This window comes from Alligator mississippiensis, chromosome 9 (genome assembly GCF_030867095.1).
Source record: "Alligator mississippiensis isolate rAllMis1 chromosome 9, rAllMis1, whole genome shotgun sequence".
NCBI classification, from domain to species: domain Eukaryota; kingdom Metazoa; phylum Chordata; order Crocodylia; family Alligatoridae; genus Alligator; species Alligator mississippiensis.
Genome location: NC_081832.1, coordinates 23,860,729 through 23,880,385, shown reverse-complemented (window position 1 = coordinate 23,880,385; position 19,657 = coordinate 23,860,729). Strand labels below are relative to the sequence as shown.

Here is a 19,657-nt window from a genome sequence, read left to right as displayed (position 1 = left end):
TAAATGTAGCATCAGGTTTAACTGGTTTGGGTCAAACCAGTTTATGAAACTTCTGTCCCAGACCCCTTGCTGGTTCAAGTTAAATCATACTCTCCCAGCATCTCAGCATGCTTTCCAGCCCTAGGCTGGGCTGGGCTGTGCTGTCCATTTGGGGTCTGGGGCCAGGGAGGGGGCATTAAACCCGCCTTCCCCTAAGTGCCCTGCCCTGCTAAATTTACTGAAACTGCTGGCTGCAACTGTGGACTACAAATCCCAGAGACACCTGGAAGCAGAAAGAGGAAGTGATGAGCAATTCTGCAGAGTCCTGTTGTTGTGATTCTGGACTGCAAATCCCAGAGACCTTGGGGGCAGCAGGAAGAAGTGAATGCACAGTCCATGCTGGCTATGTGCTAGAGAGGTGTGCTCTAACACCCCCCGGCTTCTGGCCTGTGCCGCTGCAGGCATGTAGCTGTATTTCCTGAATCAAAAGTAAATATATACCCAGTTGTTTCTCAGTTTAAATTCTGTAGCTTAGACTAACCTGCAAAGACTGAATCGATTCAGCTTCAGGCTTTTTACTGTCTGTACTTAGCCTAGGAGTGAGAATGGGATTACTTTCTTCTTTCTGTAGGACAGATTCAGTCTCTGGACTGAATCTCCTATGAGGAACCACAGTTTCCTTTCTTGGGGAGAATCCACATCATTCTATTTGCTTTCAGCTGGATGGATGCAGCGTTGTGTAGGAGCCATGTCTTACTATTGTATCAGCTGTATTTCACTGGTAGGTTCATTGTGTATGAGGTTTGAGATAAAAGATTTTTTTTCCCTCTGGTCTCAGAAGTGTGAATAAAGCATCAAAGGTCTTTTTACCTCTGCAGTACAATAAGAACTGGCTTGGGGAACCTAGTTACTCCAGTTACCAGCTGGAATGGAGACGAGATTGATTGAACGGTATCCCAACAAGTGCATTACAAATCAGACAGTTGAAGATGTAAGTCCAGTGATGGGGATTGAACTGGGTCCCATGTGTATTATGTTTTTATGGGGTTCCTTGACATGATCAGTGGCAACATGTAGGGAGTGGATGGGGGTGCATGTGCACCCCCTGAGAGTGCTGGTGCACCCCCTGACTGGCTGCACTTGCCACTTAGACAATGGGCTGGGGAGCAGGCGGGAGTGCCGGTGCCCCCCACAAGCACCGGCTGATTGCCGCAGCCACTCCCAGAAGCGGCTGCAGCATTGCGGGATTGGCCATGGGGGTCCTCCCAGGCAGCGGAATTGGCCACAGGGGGCACCCCCCCGGTCAGTGGGACTGGTCGCAGTAGGGGCACATGCCCTCCCCCAACTAAGGCAGAACCAGTTGCCCATGGACATGATTATAGCTGTATGAAGGAAATCAAAACCTGCTGAAGCTCAATAACAAGCTTCTCTAAAACTCTACAGGAATTCTTTGCCTTGCTTGTCACTCTCTCTTCAACTATGGTAGCTCTGAGCCTTCTATTTCCCCACACCTGCTGCAACTCAGAATTGTACCACTGCAAGCAAGGAAATAGCTGAATGCAGCTAGTGGATCAAGATGCATTGTGTTACAACTTTGCAATGTATGCTGTGGATCTCTGGGAGCAGATTATCTTCTAGCCCTGAATAGCAAAGGTGTATCTTTTCTCTCGCTCCTGCGAAGTGCTATGATGGTCAAGAGCACAAAGAAGAATATTTGCTTATTGTGTTGGAAAGAGCTACTAGCTAAGGGCCATGGGGAAATAACAAGTCAGATCCTGCCTGTACTGAAGACTGTGGAGTTTTGCCATAGATTTCAGTGGGAGTGGGATCAAGACGAAAGGTCATGTTGGCGCTTGTAGAGACGTCTGTCTACAACAGACTTCTGAATAACAGCTTTCATTCCCAAATTTTGCATACAGGAACTTCTTTCTCCACTCCTGAAGTGCAGCTGCTTCTCAGACGCAGGGAGTGGGACAGTGGCCCATGCTGGCAAAAGCACAAATGCACATAAAACAACTCTTGGAAACATCCTTAACCAAGCATGACTCTTGTGCATTCTTTACACTAAATCATGAATGACTGAGTCTGGCATTGTCTCCTCATGCTGTTTGCACTCTTGCCATCTATGGGGAACATACAGTCTGTATTTTAGCTAAGGCAGCAAGGGCAACCCTTACTTAGGTGAAAGATGTCTTAGGCTCTTAAATCTCTCTGCAGAATAGGAAGAACCTTGGTCTTCTGGTTTCACCCAAAAAAAACCATAAAATGTTTGGGATTCAGTGTCTCTACTTCGGAACCTTTGAAGCAGGAAACTAACCCACTCAGCTTGAAACAAAAATTCTAGGGTCTTCAGACCCTTTCATAGCTAAGCCACTCCTGAGTCATTTTGCATTATCTTGGAAGATGTTCCTTGGATTGGATTGCATAAGAGTGGAAGGCCACTTAGGATGTTCTCACCTAGAGAGAAAACGGTTGCTGGAAGTGCCTTTTGCTAGTGGCTTCACCTTCCATTGTGGAGGGTCATAGATGGGGCTAAAGAGAAGGAATGTGAAAGGATTCTGCTCACTCATGAAGAAGCAGATCATCTGCTTAGTATGTTTTCTACCCCCCCAGAGTTAATGTGGTGACTGGCACCTAGGTTAGCCTGGCCTAGCTTGGCTGTTGGCATAACCACACTTCAAGTCCTGTTTTCTACCTGGAGCTGTATTCACCCAGGTTTGCCATTGGACCTCTGATGGAACTGTCTGAAGCAGGCTGAGACACCGAGATCCCAGTCAGCTGTGGGACACTATATGTCCTGGACACACAGAATAACAGTAAAACAGTATTGGCATTTGAGTAGTTCATCTTTGCATCATTGCTGCAAACTCAGGGCTAGACTACAGCCAGCCACACCAGACAAGACTGAGCTTGGGCTGAAAGCACCTTGTGTGTGCCAGGGTTGGGTTTTGTGTGTAGATAGGAGGGGCTTTGGAGTAGCACATAAGTAAAAGCCTGGATTAATTCTGCAGTTAAAACACAACCTGAGCGTGTAGAAGATCCAGCACTAATGCCCTGCCTGCCTTTCCTGGGTGTATTTTGTTTTAATATCCACTAATTGTAACACACCATATAGTTTTCCTGATCCTTCAGAAAGGAGATGAGCCTAAGACACCATTGTGCAATTCCCTATCTCTATGCAGGGAAGCAGCAAGTTTGGAGATAAAATCTGGCTTGAAAACCATAGTTGGATGCAGCATTTAGATCCCTATCCACCATGTGTGTATCCACTGTTTTCAAGGGCTCCTTTAACAAGAGTGAGGAAGCAAAATATACAGCTTGTTTATTCCAAACTACTGGCTGCTAAAGAAAGAAATACCCGGTGAGCAAGTGAGGCAGGAACATGGCCACTGTAAGCAACAGCTAACTTACTGCTGTCCTCTGGCCTTCCTATAAAAGGAACTTCAGTGGCATATGATTTAATTCTTAGTCATCTGCTTAGTGCAAATTGCTATGGGCAGGTTCTATTAAAATAAACCCCTGATTCTGCCCTTGGCTATAAACCAGATCTTAGCCTAGTGTCTCCCCATGCTTTCGCTGTAACAAAACAGGCTGTTAGGGTCTGCCACAGTTCTAACACTTGAAGTCAATTCATTGGCTGATGTAAATCAGAGTAGTAAATCAGTGATTTATACCACCTAAATATCTGCCCCACTGTGTTTACTTCTGTGTTAGTATTGCACCTTTAGGGCAGGAAGCTAAAACCTATGTCCTTCAGGGCAGCATTTCTCAACCCATGGGTCACGACCCAAAAGTGGGTTGCAAGTATATACGATAGAGTTGTGCACAAACTTTAAAAATGGGTTCTCTTTTAAAAGAGAAAAACATGGGGAAACCATGGCTTTTCCTTTGCAGGCTGGCAGAGTTCCAGCCTGTGAGGGACTACTTGAGGCCCCCATGCCCTTCCTGGATGGCTGGGGCCTGGGGGCAGAAGATGGGGAGAGAGGGGCACTGGGTCAGGACTGGACATCAATGTTTACAAATGGGTCTTGGTACAAAAAAGGTTGAGAACCACTGCTTCAGGGAATTTTTGCCTCCATCAGTCATTCTGACAAGTTTGTTTTTTGCAGGATTGAGCCTGACCACTACAGGATGTATTATTACATGGTTACTTAGGACGACTATTAGGCTACTATGTGTGTTTATTTATTTTCGTTTAAAATGCATATAAAGACGTAAGAGGAAGCAAGCTGAAATAGTAGGACCTCTTAGACGGATCTGTGTATATGGATATAGGGGTAACTTGCCACTGGATAAAAGGATGAGGGCCTTTACAGTCAGCTACTCCGCACTGACCACCCATGTGCATGCTCTTTTGGGGTTATAAATGGAAGTCAAACTGTGGTAGATTAGCCCCCAGTGGACGAGGAGTAAGTTACCACAGTTGAGCTTTCATTAACCATAGAGTAAAAACAGGAGCAGTTACTGCTGAGTAACTAACAACAAGTAGCAAAACCCTGCCCACTTCTGCCTACATTATATTGTTGGTATATTCACACTGCATCTGGTAGCAGTTATATCTGTAGGAACAGAGCCTTTTCTAGTAATTAAAAGCTGGGGTTTGAAAGTCCAAAGTTTGTTTCAGTGACTGGCTTCATCATTGGCTTGATGTGTAACTTTGGGCATGTCACTTAACCTCTTGACACCTCAGTTTCCACCTTCCCTCTGCCCACCAAGAACATGGAGACCATTTACTTTTTTGCTAGAAGACAGGCCAAATGTCAGTTCTGTTAATGTCTAACTTACATTATTTGTACTATGTACTCAGCTAACCTAGTTTTTAACTCCTTCCCTAAAACTCACTCTGTGAAGAAACTTTTCTTGGGAAGCACTTTCATGTTTGAGCAAAATTCAGTGGTTAGAGCAGTGGTTCTCAGCTTCTTTAGACTTAAGGAAAAATGGCAGCACTTCACTTTCACTTGTTTTTTTGACTTTGGAAAAAATATTAGAGCCGTTCTTTTGTTTCAAAGAAATCAGAAAGATCACAGCAGGGCAGAATATTTGTGACACTATGGATTCCTATTTGAAATCTCTGGGTTTATCTTGTCAGCCACATGTAGATATTGGCACACCTGGTTGGACACCATGGCACCCTGCTTAAGAATCACTGGTTTAGAGCAACAGAAGAGACAGCTTCAAGCATTCTTCTCTGCTAGGATCTCGGATTCCCTGGCACTCTAAACAGGACTATTTTGGGTCATCAACCCAGTGTTTTGGGGGGAGTCATGGTGTTGTTGCTTACCTATATTTTTGATCATACTGCCCATTGTATAACCTTTATTTCAGGGATGGACTTAGTACAAACCAGCCTTCACTCCACAGTGAAACATCAAAAGACAGCATAGAAACATTCAGGCTCCTTTTGGCTGCAATTCAGCAAAGTATTTAATAACCCCTGAACAGGGCTGGATTAATACATAGGCAAACTAGGCACATGCCTAGGGCCCTAAGTGAAAAAGGGGCCCCAGCTATGCTTATTTTACATTTTATAATTATTGAGTAAAACAAGTAGGGGTCCACGAGTTTGTTTGCCTAGGGTTAATCCAGCGAACAAAAGGGTTAACTAAAGGGTTAATCTGGCCCTGCTCCTGAAGCCAATGCATGTGCTTAAAGGTTTTGCTGATCCACAGCCTTACAGGGCCTGCCTGCCTGCCTGCCTCCCCTTGCGAATGAGCAGAACCAAATTCCTCCCTGCCTAGGGATGGCCTGTTTCTACACCCTCTTCCTACAAAGGCATGAGCTAGCTTGTGATGGTTTGCAGTGTGAGCCAACCACTATGGTTGTATGTTGTGCTACAGAAAAAATCAGTTTAAAAAAAAATGCATGTTTGGAACACAGTATGGGATGCCTACCAAGGCAGGGCTATTTTTTAGCTTTAAATGTTGCCTGTGTCCATCAAACAAAGGCTACTCACAAGCAGCACAAATTAAGGACTTCAGCATAGGCCTTGATTCTCACATCTGTAGTTCTTCCAAGCCAAATTGAACACCTTTGAAGTCACTGGAGTTACATCAGGGATTGGATCGGACTAGTGCATGTGGTCTGGTACGAATACTACATTGTGTGACAGGGAAGGCTGTTCATGGTTACACAAGCATAAAAAAAAATTCTGCAATTGCTACATTTGGTTCAATATCCATCTCAGCAGCCCCTTTGTGCATCCATGAGCTCAGATCTTCAGACTTGCGTTAGCTAAGAAAGTGGCCCATAATTCTTCACCAAACTACTTGCTACACTAAGGTGTCCAACTGCCTTTTCCCTCCTGCCCTGTGTTTTTTATTAACACAGAGGAAAACCTTCAAACCTTAAGACTTAAAAAGCAATTTATTTAGACTGAAAGAATGTGCTTTACAAGCCTTCCTCAGACAGCTTTCAGTCCCCTGTTTGGGGTGTGGTTGGGCTTTGTTAGTCCTCAAATCTTCATTTACCTCAAAACTTAAGAGGTGATGTGTTGTGCAAAGAGGCATGGTAACATTTCTGTCCTATGTTGCTAGGAGAAACCATGCGTTCCAGGACAGAAGTTGATTGATTTCTGCTCTTGACAACTTGTAATGTATTTAACAAATACAGGCAGTCCTCAGACTTAGAACACAATTGGTTCCTGAAAACCAGGTCTTAAGTCAAAACAGTGTAACTCGAAACTGATTTTCCCATAGGAAACAATATTATAAATGGGGGATTGACTCCTGAACCAAGGCCCGATACCTTATTTTCACCAAAAATAATCCATAATTTTGTACTCAATCAATTATAGATGAGTAATATAGCTACATGAATGTATTTATATTGTAAATAGCAATCACGTTGATTTGGAAGGACTTCTTTGAGGAAACTTGGCTGGACATTTTGAAGGGCTCTTGATTGGACTTTTTGAAGGGTTCTTGGCTGGAGTCTTCTCTGGAGTCTTCTTGGCTGCAGGGTTTTCTGGAGTTTTCTCTGTTTTTTTTTAAAGAAAGTGTCCAAGGAAGTTTGGACAGATGTTCTCCAGGGAGATGGGCAATGCAGCAAACTTGATCGCTGCCGTGGCTTGGGGTCAGATCAAGTGTTGTAAAGTCGAAACTGAGGTCAGAAAGTTGAAACAGGGTGTCAATTTATAAAGGTTGTAAGTGTGAAACCTTGTAACACAAAATGTTGTAAGTGGAGGACTGCCTGTATAAGCGCTCTGTGAAAGGGTGATGAATTTCTGATGGGTCCTAATGCCTGCCATGCTGAGCTAGGGAAGCAGGAGAGTGGTAATGGGATCTTGTAACAAAATCACGGCCACCCAAAGAACTTTGTGATTGTTACTGTGCAATAGCAGAGGTACACTCTGATCTCCTGCTGCTAAAACACAAGCCCCTAGGGTTTGTGCTAAGAGAGAATCTCTGTTAACTGTTAGTGTAGGATCTGACACAGCTGAGCAGTTCTGCTTGCTTTCCTGCATATGCACACCAGCCTTCCCCCCACCCCTCCCAGTTTTAACCTAACTTTTAATTTATATTACAGATTTCTGGATCTTTAGGGAAGATGTCAGGGCAATTTGTGGGGTTAATGGTCTCATGGAAGCTAATATACCTCCCGGAGAAACCTAATAGTATGACCACAGGTGATCTCACATGTCAGAACAGTTTAGCTTCATGCAGTGAGTGGCGAATGCAAGAACTCAGACGTGTCAGTTCTCTTTCTGCAACCATAGACAATGCAGCTTTTGGGCATATCCCACATGATCAAATAAGCCTGACTCAATGCTCCAGAAAAGTGGTAGGGAATCTTTCCTGTCTGTGTTGCCCTACTCCCTGAGCTCTGTCCAACCTGTGCCAGCATGTTCTGTTCTTTGTAGCAGAGGCTTTTTCTTCTTGTCTGGAAAACACCAAATTGGGTATGGCACCTTCATGCAAGTAACTAGTTGTTGCATTGCAGCCAAGAGGTCAGACATGTACAAACACGGAGGACACAGGCCCTTCCCTGAAGTCCAGACCTACAGAGCCAGCTGTCACTGTCTACAGTAGATTCAGGCTAGATATCAGGAGGCACTACTTCACTGTCAGGGCGGCTAGGATCTGGAACCAACTTCCAAGAAAAGTGGTGCTGGCTCCTACCCTGGGGGTCTTTAAGAGGAGGCTAAATGAACACCTTGCCAGGGTCATTTGGCCCCAGTACTCCTTCCTGCCATGGCAGGGGGTTCGACTAGATGATCTGCTCAGGTCCCTTCCAACCCTACCAACTATGAAACTATGGTTCTTTCAGGAAAGAAGAGAAGAAATCACAGTGAATGGTTATGGGGTGGGAGATGCATGGGTGGGAAAGAATGAGAAGACAAACCTGGAAGACGGAAGCAGAATGGGAGACTTCTAGGAGAGATATTTAAGAACCATGTAGGGAAAAAAAGATGCTTGAGATGGGTGGAGGGAAAGAGAGGAAAGGAAAAGCAAAAGCATGCTGAAATCAGTGCAGGGAAGGCTGTGTCCTAGTGTGAACAGGAGGAAAGACTATTATGAAGGGAAAGCAGATGTAATGGAGGACAAGAGTAGAAGGCTCATTTGAAACCATGTATTCAATAGACATAGTTGATAATATGTTAGACACCGGGTGTGTGTAGAATGGCCTAGCAAATGGTGGATGCATCATTCACCTCTGGACTATCTGACTGTGCCAGAAAGCCTGCGTCAGCAAGAAAACAGGCCCTGGCAATGTTGCCTCTGGGGATACCAGCCTTCAACCTTCATTTGCTCTGTCTCTGCTACCTTGCAACTAAATTAATACTTTCAAAATACTCTGGCTGGGCTTGCTCCTGCCTGCATCTTATGAATGGGAATGAGACCTGTGGGGCAGTACTGGAGGAAGAGAGCTACTTGCCTCCACATTCCCGTTTGGAAGCAGGAGAGCTACAAGCCTCACTCAGGAAAGAGGGAGAGGCCGTCAGACAAGTTTCCTTAACAGCCTGACCCTAAGTCCATTGATCTCAGTGTCAGAGGGCTTCAGCCTATACCACTTAGGCCATGATAGAGGTGTTTTGGGGACCTTTCCATCAGGCACTATGTACCTGTGCACCCAGAGAGAAGGAACCAGATTGTGGCTTTATTGAGAAAGCTAAATATAGGTAGTACCGAAGCCTTGTTAAAAGAGCAGCTGCCCAGGCTGAAGACAGTAATAATTCTATTTAAGTGGCAAGTCATTCATTGATCCCAGCAAGTCGGGGGTGGCGGGTGGGGGGAGGGTGCTCCAACCTGGTAAACCTGGAGTGAAGCCCTAAATGCATTACCACCCCATACATAATGCATGCACTACAGAACTGCAGGGGGCCCTATAAAAACAAAGCAGCACCCTTCAGGAGGCTGCCATGTGTCCAGAAGGGCCCATCATGATGGGTTTCTTTGATCAGTATCAAGCCATAATATGTAGATTCCTTCCCTCCCATGGAAACACCTGTTCCCTTGCCCAGCCATGCCCTGTGTGACAATCTCAACTAGCTGTTCTCACTGTGAGAGCAGGAAGACCGGGCCCCCATCACTTGTGAACTACAGATCTGCTTCTGACCCTCCCTATTCTCCTTTGATGGGTTTTGTGTCCCAATTAGGTGCCATCTGACTGCTCCTGTTTCCTGCTCCCACCTCTTGCAGCACTGTGACCTAGGCAGTCCCTGCCCTTTCTCCCCTTCCAGTGACTAAATGTTAGGAGAGAGAAGCTGATTGGACAAGGGTCTGAAAATCCATTACCGCCTTTAATAAGGGCAAGCTGGCTTCATTGCAAACCACTGTCAAAGACAGGAATTGTGTGAGCTTTAAAGGAACTCAGGCACAGACTCTTACTGCTGCCTTTTACTGCTAGACCCATGACTGCTGCTTATCTGGTATCTGAATGCTGGCAACTTGTCCCTGTCTCTGGTCCAGAATACCACCCTGAAGGTCACCAGTGATGCCTCTGGAAGATCCCAGAGCATCTGCAGATAGTGGGGGAAATGCACCTCAGCCTCTCACAAGTGCGTGAGGAACACCAGGTTGCCATAAAGCCTAAGATGATCAGTTGAGTCTTGTGCAGACATCTTGTTCTTTGTACCCATGAAAGGGGCAGCATTTATCCTTGCTTCATAGACAGGGATCCAGATGCAAAGAGAGCCACTAACCAATATTCTCATAAATGGCCATAGATCGTAGGTATCTCAGACCTGCATGCCTAGTCTGAGGCCTCCTAGAACCTTGTTATCAGATGTGAAGCATCCACAACTTCATTTGAAGTCATTGGCACATAGAAGTGCTGAGAATCTCCAAGAACCAACTTTAAAATCTTGGGCACCCAAAAACTGATCTGTTCTCACTATCTTGAGTCTCTCTCAGAAAAAAAACCAGCTGTAAGTAACACCCAAAATCACAGAAACCAGCTCTCTTGGACCCAAGTGTTATCTGCTAAGGTATCTCTCTCCTGCTTTCTCTGCAATTCTGGCTGTGTTTGTGCATTGGTGCTCCAAGCCTGCATGTGTATGTGGGTATCATAACTGCTTCCATTATAGTATTGTGTGCCTTCTGAGTGTTTATCACAGTCCTTCACAACTGTACATGAGCATTAGCAGATACTGGACTTTGGATTTAAGCAGAAGGTGGTTCACTGTAAATGAGTATCAGGTGTTTCTTTTTTTGGGCTCAGTCTTGCCATCCATCTTATTGACCCAGAAAGAACGAGCTTGTGAGGTCAGACATTGGTGGTGTGCAAAAGTCAAGATAAAGGACATCAGCTAAAGGGTACCTGGTCCAGTATTAGCATATTTCTGAAAGTGTGCCAGCATCTGATAGCAGTTCCTCCAGGGGAACCACCTACTGGCACTGGATGAAGAGTCATGTCACCCGCATTTGCTAGCAACCAACCTTTCATGGTGTTGGTTTGACCATGTCTTTAGGCCATGATCCCATTCCATAACCAAGGAAACCCACTTTTTTAAATTGCTGCAGGTCAGCAGTTTAGACTGAAATGAAGAGCTTCCTGCAAGCTTTAATACAGGATCTGATCCTGCAATACGTACCCACAAGGAGTATTTTTGTTGATGTCACTGGGCCTATTCAAGTTTGCAAGATGAGCTCCTCCTAAGGAGTCTTGTAGGAATTCTCACCTAGATTGCGGAGTGATTGTGTGTTATGGTGATAACTCTAATGGTTTCTAACCTGGAGAGAGACTGCTGTAGGAAATCTAGCAAGGACAGCTTGACTGAATGTGCTTTTAGATAGTCATGAGCTGGGTGAACCCTAGCAAGTAGAATAACGCTTGCAATGGTCAGGGGTGTCAGCAGCTCTGTAGATAAGCAGATGGTCTTCTGCTTATAGGAAATCTGGGTACCATGTTACTGGCTGGATGCAGAGCCTTCTACCTGAACACTGTATTATCCCTCCCTCACTTTTTTCCCTAATTTAAAACTAAATTTCACCCTCTCTCTTCTCCAAGTTGTCTGCCCAGCAGCTCTTGTTACAAGATGTGTGTGCGCCCCACATAGATTAGCTTCAATGCTAGTTTCCGTATAATGTTCTCCGGCATTTTATAATGAATGCAAAGAGTCACTTAAACAGATGAGTACTTAATGAACCCTCATGAAGCAGCTCCCTTAGCCTGAGACCAGACATGCAGGGAGTTCACAGCAGTTACTAAAAAGCTCCCTCAAGGATTTTTATATGTGACAGTTAAATGTGAAAATGTCCATCCTCATGGCAGCACTAAGGAAAGAGCACCCCAGCATCACAAGGTCCTGGAGATACAAATTATTCACACAATTGCACTGAACCTCTAGTATTTTCTGTTCCTCCTTCCATGAAATGTGAGCCACAAAGGCTGTCTCTCAGTGTGACAATGTGGGCACATCTACATGAGATGATAAGTGCACAGAATCCTAATAACACTACGTAGTAGCTCATCACAGCACAGACAGTGCTAATACAGTACTGCACAGTATTCAGTGGTGCCTTATAGTTGTTGGGGCCCTGGGCCAAGAGAGTCATTTGGGGCCCCTTAGGGGCTTAATTTTGATGACCTATGAGCAAGTCGGACATTTTCAATTTCACTTTGCCCTATCCAAGAAACTGCAATGAAAGCATCTTAATACTAGAGGTGCACCAATACATTGGTTCAATATCGGATCAGCACTGATATAAAGAAAATTGTCTGTATTGGAACTCGGCCTGATATGGCCGATAAATGGCCCACGCATGTGTGCAGCTGCAGCGCAGCATGTAGGCGGTGAGGAGCACAGCCAGGCAGCTTGAAGAGCTGTGTGCAGTTGGAAAGTCTGGTGTGGTGGAAGGGGAGGGGGAAGGGAAAGGGTGTGAGGGGGGCAGATCAAGGCCCCCGCAGTGAGGGAGGAGTGGAGCTGGGGCTGGGACAAGCATTGCCCAGCTGGGATGGAGCTGTGGCTCATCTGGCACTCGCCTGCTCATCCAGCAGCTCCTGCTGCTGTTCCCACTGCTAGTTCAGGAGGGCATGGGGGGTGGGAAGGGGCGTGTGCCTCCAGATCTGCATAGGGCTGGGGCTGCACCAAGCTCTCCCTGGCAGGGTGGGGTTGGGCTCAGGGCAGGCGCTGGCAGCAATGGGATGGGGGGCTGCAGCCATACCAAAATTTACCATAACCCCCCTATGCCCCCAGTTTTGGGGCCAATACTGATAGCTGCCCTTCCCTTCCCCATGCCCCCCAGATGAGCCTTGGTTCTGTCCCATGTCCACCTTACCCCAGCCCGAGCTCCACTCCCCCCTCACCGCAGGGACCCTGATCTGCCCCTCCCCATGGCCCTTCCCAGCCCTGCACCACTTCCACTACACTAGACTTACCAGCTGGAGGCAGCTCTCCAAGCTGCAGGGCTGCTATCAAAAATCGGATCAGTATCAGCCGATATGCCTCCTTAAAAATCAGCTATTGGTATCGGCCCCAAAAATCTGTATCGGTGCACCCCTTCTTAATGCAATATTGGTAATATAAATATTCAGTGTAATTAATTTTTTATTTCTATAAAGTGTGGGGCCCCAGGTGGTCATCCTGTTTGCCCTCCTCTAAGGCTGCTACTGCAGTATTATTAAGCTACTGCATGGTAGTGTCACTAAAAAGGTGTTTGCCAGCACTGCTTCACAGTAACTCTGGTTACTGTGCATTTATTTAGTACTTGGTTATGCAAGTGCTGCCTTTGAGCAACACAAAACTAGAGGTCAATATTAAGTTTTTAGGTATAGCCAGTTAGAGCACTGGGATAGCTCCCCTCACAGAGCACCTGTGCGGGTGCTTGAGCAGAGCACCTACATGGAGCAACATGGTATAAATAGTAATGAGTCAATCATATTCATGGATATGAGTGTATCCAGGCAACTGGATGTCTGACATGGGATCTGTGTGTGTGTACATTACCTATGTTCCTACTGTGCATGGATAAGATTTTATATCTGGAAGCCTGCTGCTGAAGCATTGTGACCACACCACTTACCAGAGAATCGTGGCCTGTCTTTGAATTGTTTCTAGCCTACTTAGTTGAAGACAGAGTCTTTAAAACACAAGCCCACTTGAACTTGAAAGTTAATTCATAATCATCACTGAGGCTCATTATGGTCCCAAAGGTCATCCAAATCACCAGGAAGGTTTTCAGTACAACAGGCTTGGTTTTGGATCAGATAGCCTTAAGAGGAGAAGAAATGGAGATAAGAGTCATAACAAGGCAGCTCAGTTGCATGGGCAACCTAGTTTGTGATTAAAATAATTTATAGGAGAACAACCCCTGAGAGGGTCGCAGTAAGGAGTCTGCTGAGCTGCTACTCATTTGCTTTTGCAGCCCACAGCTGCTCAGGGTCTAAGGAGCTCCTTCAGCAGGCAGGGCAGGCTGGAGAATTGCACGCATCTGGCCAGCATGATGCGTGTACACAAACGAGTTACCCTTTCTTTCTGTCCCTCAGGGCACTCAGCAGTTTTCTCCCTCTCAGCCTCAGAAAGGTGAAGAATCTTTGTACCCTGATCAGCTCACCCTATGCCAGCATTTGTTACTCAGGATGTACTTTCACATGCTCCAGTTCCCACTTCATTTCAGGTCTGCTCACTCTCTCTTCCCCACCCTCCAGGCTTTGACCCACTGAGGTGACTTTGTCTCCAGTTCCCTGCATATATTGAGGAGAGGGGCAAAAGTATCCCACACCACAGAGATTAATTTTGTCACAGCCTCCATGATCTTTCTGGCCCTTTCCACACCAAACAGCATTCTCCCCATCGCACTATTAGCCCCTCAATACAAGGCCTTCCTGTTTCAACGTGTCTTGAGGCTGGACCTCGATTCCTGCTTCAGGGCTCAACAGTCCTTCTAGGCCACACCTGGGCTCAGTCCTTTGGCCTATCCATTTATATCACTATCCCCTCAGACCTGCTTTCTACCCTGTCCAGGTGCCCTTCCACTTCTTATCCAACCCTTCACCAGGCTCTTCCTGGCTAAGGCACCTGCATGACTCACTTAAAGGACCCCCTTGTCGGAGAAAGGAAGATCCTAGGCAACCCCTCTAATAGCAGGCACAACTTCCATCCTAATCACCTAATCATGTGCTCTCTGATCAAGGCATCACCTGGTGGTTTATTCACTTAAATCAAGGAAAAGTAGTTATAGCTGATGCTAGGCCCAAACTCCCAAAAGGCTACTTCAGTCAAAAACAACCACTCTTTTAAACAGGGGTCTTATCTTGTAAGTTTAATACATATACAGCTGTGCAAAGCAAAGAACTGCATGTATAACACTGTCTCATGGTTGCAACTTTAGCTTCCACAAGTCTGTCCCCTGATGTGTTCTAGTTCCTTTTAGTCCGTCATCTAAATGAATTTTTCACTTTGTGCCTCCCATCTGCAGACCTCCAAGAGCTTTACTGATACAAATTAAATTAGGCTCCTACCCCCTTCTGAGCTGCAGGGAATTAGGTTCCCTATCATTAAAATGGGGGTGGTAATGAAGCAGAGAATGACAAAGTGACTTGCCTGAGGGTTGAGTTCCTCGCTCTGTAGAATGAGTGCCTGACTCCCTGAGCTGGATGGTAAGTGCCAGACATGCTTCTTCCTCAGTTCAGAAAGAAACAAGCCAGGGTGTTCAGAACTGGAGAGCAATTCTGTCTGTTTAACTTTGGAATGGAGAGATGTTTTTATTCTACTCCCCTCTAAAATGCTGTCATTATTGGTCTTTGGGGGCAATTCTGGCTTGTATCTCTTGGACACGTAGCCTTGAGGGGAGAGAGTTGACACAAGGTCACTTCTGTGCTGTCTAAATCTTGTGCCTCTTCAGCAGGTAAAAAGCCTTCAGTGTAAGTTACAGCAGCCCCCAGTTGCTCTAACTCCAGACAGTCCTTCCTGAGCTACTCATAGTCTTCAGTAGATTGGATGATGGACCTGCCCCAGCATAACCCACTAAGCTGTTCTTTGGGCCTTCCTTTACCCTGTTAGCTATTTTCCTCCTCAAACAGTTTTCCCCAAAACATTAAAAATCAAAGTAGAACAGGATGTAGAACTAACAGAGTGTTTGCAGCCAATCACCCCATTCACTGTGCTTGTGTGTTATAGCTGTCCATTTGTCTTGTGTATTTGAACCGTAATCTTGGGAGGAGCAAAGAATATCTACTTTGTTATATTGGCACAACAGGGCTCTGCGTTTGGTCCTGCACCACTATCATAATATATAAACCCATGGTGTCAGCTCTGTGCTGCAGAAACTCTTGCCTATCAAATTGACATTTGTTGTCCCCATCTGCTGCAGGAGTCATGTGCATGGTCCAGCAAGCACTCCCCACTTCTTAATGTTGTAAGCAAAGTCTTTGCTCTGAGTTCAAAGCTGTTGACTTGTGAAGAACTTTCATCACATGGCTTGTATTGGAGAACCAGGCAGTTACAGACAGACCTTGCACTCTTAACATATTTTAATGTGTATACTGGGGAGTTTCCAACTTGCTGCATTGTCATTTTGATGACAAAAACCTGCATTAAAACAACATTATTAGGGGTCCACAGTCAAGTGCTCACAACTTAGAATTAAGAAAGCCTGTGAACCTGCATGTGGTAATAATTGCATGCTGCTTTTCCACACACTAACAGTGAATCCATCCCCCACAAGATTCTGGTCCTGTCTCTTTGTCCAACTAGTTCTTCCCTCCTCCTCACATTTGTCTCCTGTCCCTGTTCTCCTTTTTTCCTGACACCATTCTCTGTCCAAGTTTTCTTGCATAGCTGAGCCCAGTCCCTTCAGCTCCCAGTTCATTTCCTCTGATCCTAATTCCCAGTTTCCCTTTTTACCCTCCACACCAAAAGACTCAAGTCCCGATCAATACCTTAAGAACCTATACACCCCCCTTCCAATCTCAACTCTTGTTCCCTTTTCATTTGATTGAGCTCGCTTGCTCCTTGTTGCTTGGACTTCCACAGGGGAAACTCAGGGAAGAGAGAAGCTACAAAGGCCACCTGGCTGTCAAGTTTCATCTCCTTGTTTCAAAGCATGGGGGTGCTTAAACTATTCACAGAAAAGGCCGTTAGGTTCTCTGAACCTGAACCAAAACTATATTGTCCCATAGCTTCATTCTCAGAAATTGCTATTTGAGCTGAAAGTTTCTGGACTGGACTAGAAAATCTTATCCAAAAATTAACAGGGGTTTATAATAAATTATATGGATTTCCACCAAGCCTCTTTGAGTCACACCTCACTAGCCTCTCGCCTCCCCTAAAATGGGTGAAGTTCTTTATTATGAAAAACTCATAGTGGTACTTTGCATGTCTTGGAGTCAGTAACCTTATCAAGCAAAAGGCATGGCTCACAAAGCCATTTGATGTTTTTGTAAGAGTGCACTCTTGGACACTACCATCATATTGCAGCCCAAGAGCCCCCGCACAGTTAATGCCTCTGATCTAGTGAACAAGCTCTTATGGGCTGCAACTATGCAATTCTCTGTTAGGCCTGCACTTGCCCTTTGCATGACAAGACATGTTTCTTCTTGCTTATGTTATGAATGCAATGGCAAGGAAATTGGGCAAATTTCATATGCACTTGGCAGATTCATTTGCTTTTCAGATCTGAGGTGGCTGAGATCTGGGTTCAGTTGATGTGAGCTCCAAAATTTGGAAGAGAAAGAAGGATTAGTTAACTGACTATATTTTCTTTGGTTCCTCTCTGCTACACTCAAGCAGGAAACGTTTTGAGGACATGGAGCAGTGAATTGCTTTTCTCCCCATCTTTTTTATTACTTCTTGTATTTCCAATAGCAAAATATAAACCATTTCTTGCTCCTCCTCTTCCTGCCTAACATGCTTCTTCATGACTAGTTCTTGGGCAGTAGTCTGAAAATAGGGAAATAAGTACTCTGTTCCCAGTTCTGTCACTTGTCTGTGAAACACCCACCTAATTTTGCAAAGTGCTTTGAGATCAACAGGTGGGAAGAGCTAAATCCACACTAAATATTATTTATTGGAGCAGGGTAGAATATTTCCATATCAACAAAATGTTCAGGAAAGAAACAGGGGACGTGGTTATTTCTGGTTCTATTTATTTGTAACTTCCATTTATTATTCTCTTACATGAAGCTGTGTCTTTGGCTGGAAAAGAGGACCCAGACAGGCACATTTACCAATCTAAGAATCTGAATGGCTGAATCTTGCTGGCAGTGACTGTCCCTCAGCAGATGCCTGCTCTGGGTGTACATATTTAGTATCCTGTCTGCTTCATCTTGATAAGGAGTGATTGTTGTTGACCAAACCCTCATGCTTTACAGAGATCAGGGTGACCCCTAGAAGCTCTTGCTGTGTACATTCTAATCAGCTTTTCAATACAATTGCACCATTATGCCCATCCAAATCCCTTTCCAGCTTTTCATCAGAGCTTTGGGCTAGAAGTGCTGAGCCAGATTCTGATCCCAACATAAAACTGGAGTAACTGTTGCAACGCATGGGTTCCTCTTTTTACACCAGGGTAATCGAACTCAGAATCTGGGCCAGGGCTAACTTCCTATGGTACAGTTAAAATTTATCAGACACCCCCCCCCCCCCCATTGTCTCCTGCTGTCACGCAAGACTCAAATAGTGGAAAAGTCTGGAGCATCTGAGTAACTGGTGAGTGCAACTCACCCAGCACCATCATGGGAGCTAGAAACACCTCATTTTGTTTGGCTAAGTTTTTCTGAACAAAAAAGTTACAGGGCCTCTGCTTCCTACCTCCAAACAGCTAAAGACACCCGTGACAACACAGAATCCAGGAAAATCTATTCTTGGGGGGTGTCCAGCCTGGCTCTATAGAGATAAATACATCAGCTGCTCTATCCAAGCACAGGACCTTGGGGTGCTCAGGCAATTCAGACCCCTCCCTCAGCTAGCTATTAGTTATAATGCTCGTACATGGAACAATATTGTGTTTTTCATCTATAAAGTACCTGATGCAGGTGAGCAGGTGTCAAGCTCCTTGTTTTAGAGAGAGAAGTGACTTGGCCAAGGTCAACCAGGAAGCCAGTGGCAGAGCCAGGACTAAAACTCATGGTTCTAACGCTCAATCAACCCATTTCTTATTCTTTCCATAGTGTCATAAATATGCACTGAGGAAACTGGGTAAACATGAGTAACTGTTTGGGAACAGGTGAGGGAACAGTCATTGTTCAGGGTGAAATGGAGAAGGAAAGAACAAGGCTGGTTGGTATGGTGCTGTGGGTTCAGTAAAATAAGAGAAAGTAAGAAGTGTGGCAGCCTGACTCTAGACGCTGCCCTACGGCACAGCATGCAGTACACCTGAAAGGAAAATGACTGCAGTTAATTGTAGCTGAGCCATGTCAGGGTTTCCTTCTTCCCCTCCTTGCAGCCTGTCTGAATCCCTTGTGATATGGGAAGCCTGGGCTTTTCAGAGGGCATGAATGAATTTCTCCTTTCTTTGCAGGCCTTTGCACTGAAGCCAAGTGAAGAACCTCACGATTGCACTATATATAACTCAACTCAGCTAAGATTTCACTAGGAAGGAAGTGATTCCTGCCCATCGGAAGGATTTGTCCACCAATACAAGACTCCTGAGCTTCACCGTCCTAGCCAACACCCGCCTGCAACTTCCACCTTTGTGTTCTGAGGCCAACACACAACGCCAGCTTTCATCTTTCTTCCCATCAAAACTTGCTTTGGAAATCATTCCCCAGCCATGTTCCAACGTCTCACCAGCCTCTTCTTCAGTGACAGCAGCACACCTGAGGGCCTTGAGGAACCAAAACTCTTTGTCTCTGAGGAGGAGGAAGAGGATGGGTGGCTCATTATTGACCTTCCAGGTGAGAGAACAAGGGGAGGGGTACATTTCTCCACATACCTAAGCATGAGTGAGCCACTTCAGATACAATCCAACCCTTCCCATTACTGCCACTGCCCCTCTGACCCAACCTCTCCCTGAGCCCGCATGGCTCTTCAGAGTCTGGTTGGCCTCCTGCCCTGCACATGCTGATTTTGGCCAGGGCGGGAAGCAGAAATGCTGAAAATACTACAAATTAGGCAGTTCTCTTGGTATTTTGGTCTGAGGAGGTAGAAATCTCCTGAGGAAGCTTCTCCTTTGAGGATCTCCAGGCTGATCCCACAGAGCCACAAGATTCAGATTGCCAAACATTTGACTTCGAAATTTACTGGCACTGATGTGAGACATTGCCAACCCCATCTCTGTTCAAGCCAGGCTGCCCAGCC

The 19,657-nt window shown here is 45.5% G+C and overlaps 1 protein-coding gene across 1 annotated transcript in view; it reads left to right on the top strand.

Annotated features, from left to right (window-relative positions):
• TP53INP2 (tumor protein p53 inducible nuclear protein 2) overlaps positions 1-19,657 on the top strand; it is a 59,353-nt gene that overhangs the window by 7,329 nt on the left and 32,367 nt on the right. Inside the window, exon 2 of the mRNA XM_059733243.1 lies at positions 18,879-19,254. Coding sequence (XP_059589226.1) covers positions 19,131-19,254 — 124 coding nt within the window. The 5' untranslated portion in view covers positions 18,879-19,130. The remainder of the gene's footprint in view (positions 1-18,878; positions 19,255-19,657) is intronic.